Source organism: Mizuhopecten yessoensis, unplaced genomic scaffold (genome assembly GCF_002113885.1).
Source record: "Mizuhopecten yessoensis strain PY_sf001 unplaced genomic scaffold, ASM211388v2 scaffold7529, whole genome shotgun sequence".
In the NCBI taxonomy this organism is placed as follows: Eukaryota; Metazoa; Mollusca; class Bivalvia; order Pectinida; family Pectinidae; genus Mizuhopecten; species Mizuhopecten yessoensis.
The window spans coordinates 159,691-171,274 of NW_018407093.1; the positions used below are offsets into that span (position 1 = coordinate 159,691).

Here is an 11,584-nt window from a genome sequence, read left to right on the forward strand (position 1 = left end):
TTTTTTATTTGTCATTCAACAAAAAGGATTAGGCACAAGTTATCTCAACTTAGAAACGCCCTCTCCCATACATTTCATTATATTGATTACATGACAACAACAACAAATATATTTATAATATATATGAACAAAGAAGAAAGGAAGGGAAAAGGGAAGAAAAGAAATTTAGAAGAATAAGAAAGAGAGATGATAGGATAATACTACTGACCTTAAAATCTGTTACTATTTTTAATGTAGGTTTGGACTATATGGAAGATATTTTCATTGTCTTCATCTGACAAATTTGGAGAACCGTACATAATAACATTTAGAGAAATATTACAATAACGTGAGATATCATCAATCAAAATTTGTCTTTGTCTGATATACAGCATACAATCAAAAAAGTAATGGACTGCATTTTCACACTCATTTCCACATGCACACATTGGATCACCTACAATATTAACTCTATACAAATCATAATTTAAACTACTACATGAATGACGCAATCGTGTATGTAAAATATTTAGTTTTCGATTTCCTACATGAAAAAAAATAGGCAACAAGTAACCTTGGTTACGCTTAATCGATGATTTAAAAATGTTAACGGATGGCTGCTCTCTGACAGTATTTGGTAAATCGTTCTGTCTGTACTCTGACATTTCTGTTACAGATATCCTCCCCACAGATATCGCCTTCATGGGTGTATACGTGCTACTGTTGGTCGGAGCTATCGTCTGTGCTGGTACGTACATATATGTCTTTGATCATACTTCCGGTCAGAAATATCTTTCGTCTTAGAAATTACACAAAGCACTACCATATTTTATATCCCCTCCGTTATGGTTTCCGAAATTCTAGATCAGGCGAATATATAACTTTTAGAAATGGTGAGGGATATCATTAAAACTCTTGACCACTCAAAGCAAGCTAATGTATTTTGTTCTGATACTGTCAAGGCTTTTGGGTGAAATTAACCACTCTATTCTAATGAATAAACTCCGATATTTTAGTATAGATTAGAAATCAAAAACTTTGATATCCATTTTCTTGCCCAATAGAATACAACGGTGTTTGATGAGAGCTTCAAATCAGACTTGGTAACCGGGTCAAAGCGTATTTCTGTTATGTATTAAAATAGCATGCAAATCAGATTGAAAATTATGGTGAGATTGTTTGCGGACGGCATCATTGCGTATCAGTATTGAGTCTGAAGAGGAAACTAGAGCGTGTCCGTCTTACATAAAATAGTTTAATGTGTTCGACCTTGAAATTTGCTATATACTCAAAATTCAAAGAAACTATTTCTACGTTTCCGATAGCATACTTCATTGTCAAAGTATATACTATGGTTATTTTTTTAAATTCCTAGGGTGATTTTCGGATAAGACTTGAAATAAAGGTAGGGTTTGCAATGCGGCAAATTTCAATCTAGGTATTTCCCTAAAAGGAACCTATCAATATTATCGATCATGATCAAAATGTTGGTAAACAAATCGTTAGATCGTCTCCACACATACCACCTCTGTAAGAGACTAATACTTGAAATATTATATATAGTATCTGTCATATAACATGTCCTAACCCAACCCCGTCTTCATCAGTCATGCTGCGGTCCCGTCAACTGTTCCACTCCACATACAAGTTATACATCTCGTCGGTGGTGTTCTGGCTCGTCAACCTCTTCTTCCTCAGCTTGGCTAACGGCATGTATTCGGCAGACGGCTATGAAAACGACCAACTCGAGCTAGCAGGTGGGTAGTCGCCTCTACTATAACCTTAAGCTTTGTTAAAACAATATTCGGTATATTGCATCTGTGTTTTTCTGTTACCTTAAAGACGTTGTATTCAATATATCTTTCTAAACATCTTCTGACGCTATTGTTTCTTATTGTGTGGTATGGCGCCGTTGCAGGTCGCGTGTTTGGTGCCATCAGTGATCTGGTGTTCCTTCTGCTGTTGATTCTGATTGGGAAAGGTTACACCATCACCAGGGGGCGCCTCCCGGCCTCTAGCACCATCAAGGTGACGGTGTTCTTCACGCTGTACACCATCGTCTACGCCGTCCTGTTTGTGTACGAAGCCGAGGTATGTACATGTACTTTGGATCAGAATGATGAAGGAATAATCACGACAATATCTTGGTTATGTAGTGTTTTTTCGCACACTATTTGCTGTTTATCAGGTTTGCGAGGATGTTTCTGGCGAGGATATGTGAAGCCCAAATTTTGTCGGCAAAGATTAACATAATATTTTCCTGTCAGTAAAGACTAAGTTCATCTCGCCGTTGTTAGTTTCAGCAAAATCATGTTGGTTAAGTTTGCAACAAAATATTCCTTTGAAGCAAACTGGATTGAACTATTTCAGATTTACAGATCGCACATTCGTTCAGTGCTACTGAAAAGATCCTGTTTAAATTACGTCACTCTGGATCATGCCTTAACAATTTAGTTAACGAGGTTCTTTCTTGTGACAGATACTTGATGTTAGTATTAAAACAACACACGTTTTCACTTCATTCCCTTCAAAAATGTCCATACAATACGGGACCTGGTTCAACGTATGCATATATATTGTACCCTTAGCAGTCTGGTAATAAAAGCTCTACAGAGCTTATGTTTTTTGTTGACAATTTACACGGCGTTAACTATAGATTATTGATGTAGATTAAGTTTTGAGCAACAATGAAATAAGTCGGCATCCTCTTCTCCAATGACATTGTATTTCACTAACCATGTTTTGCTGAACATAAGTTAATTCTGACTGAACAAAATAGAGGGAGAGTGGCGCAGGTGTTCCATTCCGCGTATGAATTATATGTGTGTTTGACCCCGGTGATGTGTTGTGCCTGTATTCATACTTTATGTTCCAGGTGATTGACCTCTGGTTAGGTGTTGTGCCTGTATTCATACTTTATCTTCTAGGTGTTTGACCCCAGTGAGGTGTTGTACCCGTATTTATACTTTATGTTTTAGGTGTTTGACCTGGTTAGGTGTTGTACCTGTATCTATACTTTGTTTTAGGTGTTTGACCCCGGTGAGGTGTTGTACCTGTACGAAAGCCCACCTGGTTACGGACTAATATCATTACGTCTGATTGGATGGGCGTGGTTCTGCTACTCAATATTCTTCACGCTGAAACACTTCAAAACAAAATCACTCTTCTACTATCCATTCTTCATCTTCTACACTGTATGGTGAGTAACAGTTCACGTGTGTTACACTGGATGAGGGAGATTGGATGATTTACCCTGGGCTTTTTACATAAATTTGCAGTGTGTCTCATCTTAGGGTGTGATAAAGATATCTGCCTCTCAAATGGGTCAAGGAATTCACAATCCTATGTTACTATGGATACGCATTGGCGATATAAAAAAAACCCACCAAGCCTCGGGTTAAAAGTTAAAAAACACAACCTGCACCGTTATTGCAATATATATATAACTGGAATAGAGTGTTGTCACGTCCAGGGGTTTGTATGTTAGTTTGACCTATGTCGTGTTGTTGTTGTTGTTGTCAGGTTCTGGGCAGGACCAATCGTCATCCTGGTGGCCATGTTCGCCATGGACCAGTGGATGAGAGAGAAAACAGTCCATGGTGTCGCCATGTTTATCACCCTTGTGGGTCACGGATTCTTTCAGGTAAAATGCTGCTTGATACAGATCAGTTCATACTATAGCATTGCAAACAGAAATAAGACTGGTGAGCAAATCAACTCTGAGAGGTAATGGTTAACATATCATTATTGATTTATAATGACAACTCAATTGTATCGCGACAATAACGATAACAGCACGGAGTATAATGAAAATGACAACACATTTTAAATGAGTATTTTATCCTTCCATTACAGGTGTATCATGACGCTGTTTTAATGTTACATAAAATAATGAAATGACGAACAATATTCACAATGTGACATATTCAATGTAGAAAAACACGAAACAAATCTACTGATAAATGCGACCAATTCAGAAGTTGAAAAATGAGGAATAAATACTAAATTAAAAAGAGTTTCTAGAGTTTAATTGGACAACTAGACAATTTTAGAATTCATAGCTTAAGTGTTGCATTATGCATCAACATTATAATGAAAGTTTTGAAACGTAACATGTAGTATTGTCACAAAGAGACCTTGCGCGATTTTGGTTGTCCCCTTAAGCCTGTTATCTCGGGAGTCGCCGAGCTTACCTTTGGTTTTATCACGACGGGATATTCACAAGATATGTTTATACATTAAAATGAACCTATCGATGAAAGCCAACAGAAAACCCTAATTAGACTACTCATTTAGTTCATATTTACACAATGGTATGGTAACATTGAGTTCTACATCTGATTGAATGTTGTTGGCCGACAGTCAAGGTTAAGGAGCCAACGTTAAGGGTAAAGCTGTATGGGGGAGGATGGTTGGGTATACATAATTGAGTCTCCGTTCACTTTGTTTTTGTATCAAAAATAATGGAATTGGATATTTGGTAATTGACATATTGAATGTTGATATTTCCATACAAGTATCATAAAATATATACTTTAAAACAGAATCGATATCATTTTCAGGTTTTGACCAGGCCATCGGCTGCCAACAAAAACTTCCCGTACCACGTTCGAACCTCACAGGTAAGTGTTCTACACATAGAGGGACAGAGTACCGCAATTATATTTGTTGTTGATTGATGCAATAGTTGTTGTCTGGTACGTGGTCTTGTTTTTATGTTGTTGTTTGATTTCTCATTGATTATAGCCTACCCGTTTGTTTCTGTCCTTTAGGTTGTCTGTTATTTGTATCTTTGTTAGTTATCACAATTGTTTTCTGTGGACACATTTGTTGTAATTTATTTGATCGGTTTTCTGTTGCCTCTGTTTTTCCATGTAGAGTTATGCATGTGTACTAACCGTTCACCTTCCCCCCGACAGATTGCCACTATGACGGGCGCCAACAGTCACGAGCTGGACAACTTCAATGCACACAGTTACGCAGTTCGACAACCCCACTCGTCCGCCTCGGGACCCGATCTGACTAGCCTCTTCACCACCTCTACAACAAAGTCAGAGAAGGGCGACGACGACGATGGCTTGATGACGTCATCCATGGCGTCAGAACAGAAGCGTGGTAGTCTGCCTCCCAGCTACAGTAGTGCTAACCTTGAGGTAACACTGGGCTTATTGTTAGAACTTCATAACTAACATGTATATCCTTTACCACCATATCCATTCTTATGATATTAGTTATTGCTAAACGAACTATATCTGTACGTGTTTAGCAACCTGATCACTTTAGTATACATATATCCATAATTAGGAATTAAGGACTTTGAGGTTTAAATCCGAGACTTACTGGGCATTTTTATATTGTCAGAGTGATTTAATTCATAGACCGACACAGTTTCGGATGTTACGTAACAACAAGAAAAAACTGTAAATGAGTCTAGCAGTTGACAGTTGAGTGGAAAATATTTACGAGTACCTCCCCTTACACCTGTATTAGTGCTAGCCAGAAGAATTTGGGATATTCAGAGCTGGAAATCTAGATACAGGATACATTTGTTGGTTAACTCAGCATCCCGGATCGAAACAGTTACGTATCGAACACTTGGTTTGATAAACTTCGTGTGCTGTATACCAAACTTAACTCTTAACTTACAAACCCTTTCGTTATGTGTTTTAGGTGTTACCTGGCATTCGCAGCAATACGTCATCTGCCTCCCTAGGTGGCGCCAGTGGTGGGATTTCTTCACCGCCAAGTTACCACACCTTATTTACCGCCAACACCGGCAACGGCTGGGAATAATATAACAACACGACACGGACATATGTCGAACTGAAATATTTATCAACTGACAACTAACGTACAGATGTTGGTCAACGTACGGACATCATAGGACTTTTCTTAAATCTTTACAAATAGAATGCAGTGTTAGAAACAGTGTTTGTTAATCTGACTCTTATATTACCGCAACCATTAGAACTGGTTCACAAATAATTTCAATTATTCGAGCATTCTTCGGTAATGAAGCTTGACCACCTGTACCGATGTCGGACACAGCAGTTTTCACATCTATTGTGACAAAATAACGGTATTAAGGAGCTGTTACCAAAGTTTCCATATTAGCACAGACATACAGATATACAGACATACATGTACCTCCCCAGTATCATAGGACGCATAAGTGAGACTACATTGTTACCGATAGTATGTAGAGTTATAAAACTTATATTTCACATAATTTATCTTAAATGGAATTATTTTTTTAATATTTACATTTCCACTGCACAGAGCCTAGATGTTTCTACCTGGCCCAATGTATGTTATTTCCGTGCAATTTAATCTTGCTTGTAACAAGCATTTCCATTGGCTTAAAAAATTATGTTATCATCCATAACGTAAAAAAATGACGTCGCCATTTGTAACGTCACTTTTGAATGGTAGATACAGCGACGCAATAATTTCTAAGAGAAAAGAGTCCATCAATAAAAGTGGATTTCCACAGAGATTGTGTAGATTAAATTATAAGGATAACATGAAAAATATATTCAAGTTCATCCTTAAATTACATACATTGGGCTAGTGTGACGTCGCTATGCTTATGACGTCATAACTGTTACGTTGGAGATTGCACTGCTCCACTGTCAACTGGTGGCTGTTCTCTGCATGGATTTACCCTGACGTGTAAACATGTTCAGACTAATATTATGTCTTTATTTCTGCGTGAACTGTAAGTTGATTAACATAACATGTAAATATAATTATTGGTTATCATATTTTTGACATGCATTGGTGTGTAACATACATTGGCTTACCTACATATTGAATGGTGCGCGCTACACACCAATACATGTCAAAATATTTTAACCAATCCTTAATTATATATGTGACATAAAACATCACTGACTATACTTTGTAACATGTTATAGGTCAATGCTACCTTCTGAACGCTGTGATATGAAGGAGACACACGTGATATTGATACAGTAAATACACACTTTGTCGATCTAAAAATTCGCAATTAATCTATGTCCGCGGTATGGACTTGAGGAAGTCTTTCAAATAAGTTGTAAATTACCCGAGGGTAAACAATAATAGTTCGTCAACAAGTAATGGTACCATGCTCCTATTGTTGTGATCCTGATTATAAACGACTGAATACCCTTCCCCTACATCCCTGCCACAAGAAGTTTCATTTCGTCATGATTCTCATTTTTACTATATTTTGTATGTACATGTATTACTATGATACTTATATAAATATTGATGATGATATGGTTTTGTTAGTACTGACGATGACATATAGGGATTGGATGGCGTGTTAATGTTCATGCTGGTGTGAACATAAATCGGTTACATCCATATTGCATGAAGCCCGCTAGAACGTCATATTTAATATGGATGTAACCGATTTGCGTTCATACCGGCATGAACATTAAAAGCACGCCGTTCAATCCATATATTAACATTTGTGATATAGAAATATTATTTAGTTTTATTTATTTGTTCTTAAATAATTAATTTATTTATTGCCTTTAAAAGACATTGGCGGAACAGCCCTATTTAAATAAAAATGGCGCCAATAATTAACCGTAGTCATTTTATCGTTTGACGCAGGAGCATTTTCCATGTAATCCGAAGCGAAGCGACAAGACTCTCATTAAACAATGTTAATCTATGACGTCATGATTAAACCACGTGTTACGTCACGAGAGCTTTTGGTTTCACACTCAAATAAAATGTATTTCTGCTGGTTACGCTCATATAGTTGGCTGCAGAGCAAATGTAAATATAACTGTGTAGGACTTGTCCATGATATATTTTGTGTATATTGAAGATGATATAATTCTGTATGCATTGGCAATGATATGGTTTTGATATATTAGTAATTAGCTTTTGAAATCACGTAGATATGAGAGTTATTGTTGAATAAATCGTAATTTAATCAATGTAAAAGGCATTAGTTTGACGATGATTGCTTTATATTTCAATCTATTTTTATAAATTGCATATAGCGTTGTCTTGTAAGATTATATAACATGTTATGAAATTAAAATTAACAAAATGTATCCATTTGTAAACAGTTTTTAGAAATGTGATACATAAATTTATGTGAAAACATTGTTTACGACTTTCAATCAAGTATTCTTGTATTGTACCGTCATTTATGAATACACGATTGATTGATATTCTATACGGTCGCCTTGGTGCCAAAATTCGATATAAAGACGACTGTTAGGTAGTCCATATACAAAGTGTTGGTACTGAAAACGATTGCTTAATGTACAGTTAAATTATGTATGTAGAAGTTACTTTATAAGGACGGCGGTAAATAACAAACGTAACAATCGTTCATGCGATGACTTACTGATGTATCATAGAATAAACACAACCACATCGATATGAAATCAGTTGTTGAACTAACATAAATTCTAAACATATTAAATCCTCGTTACTCCGAAAGATTTAATTCTGGATCGAGATCAGTTCTATAATCCATTGTAAACGTTTACAAGTTTTTAATGTGCTTAAAATATTGAATAAATAATAGTCAAGATCTGGAAACCATAGGGTCCGGACAGACACGGCCCTACTCCACCCGTTCATAAACATGTTCCCAGCGTTCAGAGTTATTGAAAGACCAGGAGCTTTCTCAATGCTTGGTATGTTAGACCTTTACTTTGATATAAATTTCTATCGTTCAAAGAATAGCGTTCACTTTTTTGTGACGTCATGGTTCATACTTATAGTGATGTAATAACTAACACTGATTATGTGTAAAGTATGACATTCCTGGTATAATATGAACGTTTTAGATGTGAAATAACAACTTGTGATGGTTGGCTATCAGGTTTAAGGATGTCTACTTAGTTCATTTTAACGGTTTTAACTTCCGTTCTGTGTTATGTGAATTCCGGTGTACCCCAGGTATCCATACCGAACCCAGACTTTTTATTGTTTGAATATAAACGACCTACCTACGGTTCTGAAGCATTCCAATGTTTTTTTGTTTTCTGATAATGTAATTTTTGTAAAACTTTAACATATCTGTCTGATTGTGAACAATTGCAACAGGACAGAGTTTATAAATGGTGTAATGGTGGTCAATGTAAGCCAGTCTATTCGGTGAGAGGCGTGCTCTTCAGCTAATCCCGTGTGTCAAACACCTAGGGAGCTTGGTTTCTGACAATTTCAATTGCTTGTTTCATATTAGAAATGTTGTTTCGAGGAGTTTGCAAATACTTGGTCTGTTGAAACGTCCATGTGAAGTATTTATAAATATGTCTGTGATAAGGTCGCTGTACATACGTCTAGTCAGAGATCGGTTGGAGTATTCTAGTGTGGTCTAGTCTCCGTACTATACTACATACATTCATTCACCAGATTCAAAGTGTACAGGGGATGTTTTTAAAGTTCTTACAGTTTATAGCTAACTTTGATTTTCATTCCCATTCTTATTCTGACGACCGTAAACATTTTATATTACTTTCTCTAGAAAGCAGACGCCAATACTTAGATATTTGTTTCTTTTTTAAATGTGCTCACGGTTTCTTTGGCTGTGCATGTGTAACAGAACATATCGGTATTAGAAAACGGAATGACAAAGTTTACCTTCCTCTATGCTTTTGTAAGAACATTTAGTACTCTTTACAATGCTGCGGGAACTTATGAAAGAAAAACACTCGTGAACTCGACTGCATATTCTTATGAACCCTGCACACTTTTAAATCTCCACTTTTAAAATAATATTCTTTATCTCTGTGTTCGCTACACTCATTTACCTTGTAATCTATACGCATTGTCTGTGATGTTTTACCATGCCTTTGTTATCATTGTTATCCTTTATGTGAGTGGACCCCAGGTCTATTTGAAATGTATTTAAATAAAAAGATGCCTGTTCTCCATTATTAAAACCAGATAAAAATAACCCATATATGTCAAAACTATAATTGAGAGACGTTTTATGCATTGGAATGTGTTTATGAATAAAATATCACACAAACACATACAGTTATTTGTGATATATCAACGGCCAGTTGTTACCATTAATTAATAAAATATCACACAAACACACACAGTTATTTGTGATATATCAACGGCCAGTTGTTACCATTAGTTAATAAAATATCACACAAACACATACAGTTATTTGTGATATCTCAACGGTCAGTTGTTACCATTAATTAATAAAATATAACACAAACACATACAGTTATTTGTGATATATCAACGGTCAGTTGTTACCATTAATTATTAAATATCACACAAACACATACAGTTATTTGTGATATATCAACGGTCAGTTGTTACCATTAATGAATGAAAATAAATCACCACAATATATAACAGAGAGGTGATTGCCCTAGATTCAAACCCGGTACCCCATGGTTGTGGACCGACAATCTACCACCAGCTGAGCCATTTTAATCACCACCAATCAATCACTACACGCATGATCTGTTAACCTTTCGTTAAACATTAAACTTATAAACCTAGCCAAATTAAGTTTAAACGAACCCAACGATGCAATGAAGTGTGGTGTAGACACACCTTTTAGTGATCAGTGTCATGCACGTATTACTAACATAAAGTTCTTGGGACATACACTCACATCTAAGAACACCCTGTATTTAGTACTGCCTCTAGAGAATTTATGTAAGGCCGTAATCATTGAAGGCTAAAGTACTACTGCTGGGGATAGGGACATCAATTGTTTAATAATTAAAATTAGCACCTTTATCATAGAGTTTGGTAGTGACGGGAGTCTGTTTAACAAATAACGATCATTGAAGGTAAATGTGTTAGAGTTAGATAATAAAGTGACCATTATTGTATTACTGCATGTAAACCATTTAAAGTGTGACAATAGTTTGATTTAGAGTTGTATACTGAAGGTAGGTATAGAGACGACTAGTATGGTTATACCAGGGGAAAAATGTATAAACAGTTGAAGTTGAGACGAGAGGGGAGTGTGTTATACTGTCTTTCAAGTTCTCGAGAATAAGTGGGATACAAGTAGCGTTTGAAGTAATCGTTACATCAGTGTATCTTAATATTCAACAGAGGGATCTTTATCTCATAACGTCAATACTCATGGTTAAGATTCTTATCTCATTTAGACATAATATCAGATTGACTCGTAAATGTTGGACATCAAATTTAAATTTCAGTTTAAAATGGCGTTCAATATACGACTTACTTCATAATAAAGTCTGTATATATAATTGTTTCTGACACTTACCGTTAGAGTAGGCAGTGCACGTCAGTAAGTTTGACGCGGGCTGTCTCAGTATCACTACAGCTCTTCTAGTCATAACACTTTAATATCGATTGTTATATAATCTCCTATGTTGAAGCTGGCGTCCAGACAAATTCTATTATAAGGGATCCACAATGATCTGTAGCCTGTTTCGTACCTCCTCACAAAATATGGAATGGTGTGTGAAGCGATACCTCGACGTTACGGCCACAAGTCAGATGTACCATGTATTGGGTATTGTTCTCACGTAAGTCCGACATTCTTATACCATTTTCAATGTAACGTTGTGATGTATGATTATTGACATTGTGTGTGGTATCTGTGGCTTCTATCCCTTTTTCTCTTTTATCACTTCAT

General features: G+C 36.1%; 1 protein-coding gene across 1 annotated transcript in view; it reads left to right on the plus strand.

The window, feature by feature from the left end:
• The window catches only part of LOC110453867 (transmembrane protein 145-like), a 17,340-nt gene extending 11,085 nt beyond the window's left edge, over positions 1-6,255 (plus strand). Inside the window, exons 6-13 of the mRNA XM_021503052.1 lie at positions 656-727; positions 1,587-1,736; positions 1,898-2,070; positions 3,006-3,178; positions 3,502-3,622; positions 4,542-4,601; positions 4,899-5,132; positions 5,650-6,255. Coding sequence (XP_021358727.1) covers positions 656-727; positions 1,587-1,736; positions 1,898-2,070; positions 3,006-3,178; positions 3,502-3,622; positions 4,542-4,601; positions 4,899-5,132; positions 5,650-5,772 — 1,106 coding nt within the window. The 3' untranslated portion in view covers positions 5,773-6,255. The remainder of the gene's footprint in view (positions 1-655; positions 728-1,586; positions 1,737-1,897; positions 2,071-3,005; positions 3,179-3,501; positions 3,623-4,541; positions 4,602-4,898; positions 5,133-5,649) is intronic.
• The last annotated feature ends 5,329 nt before the right edge of the window (positions 6,256-11,584 follow it).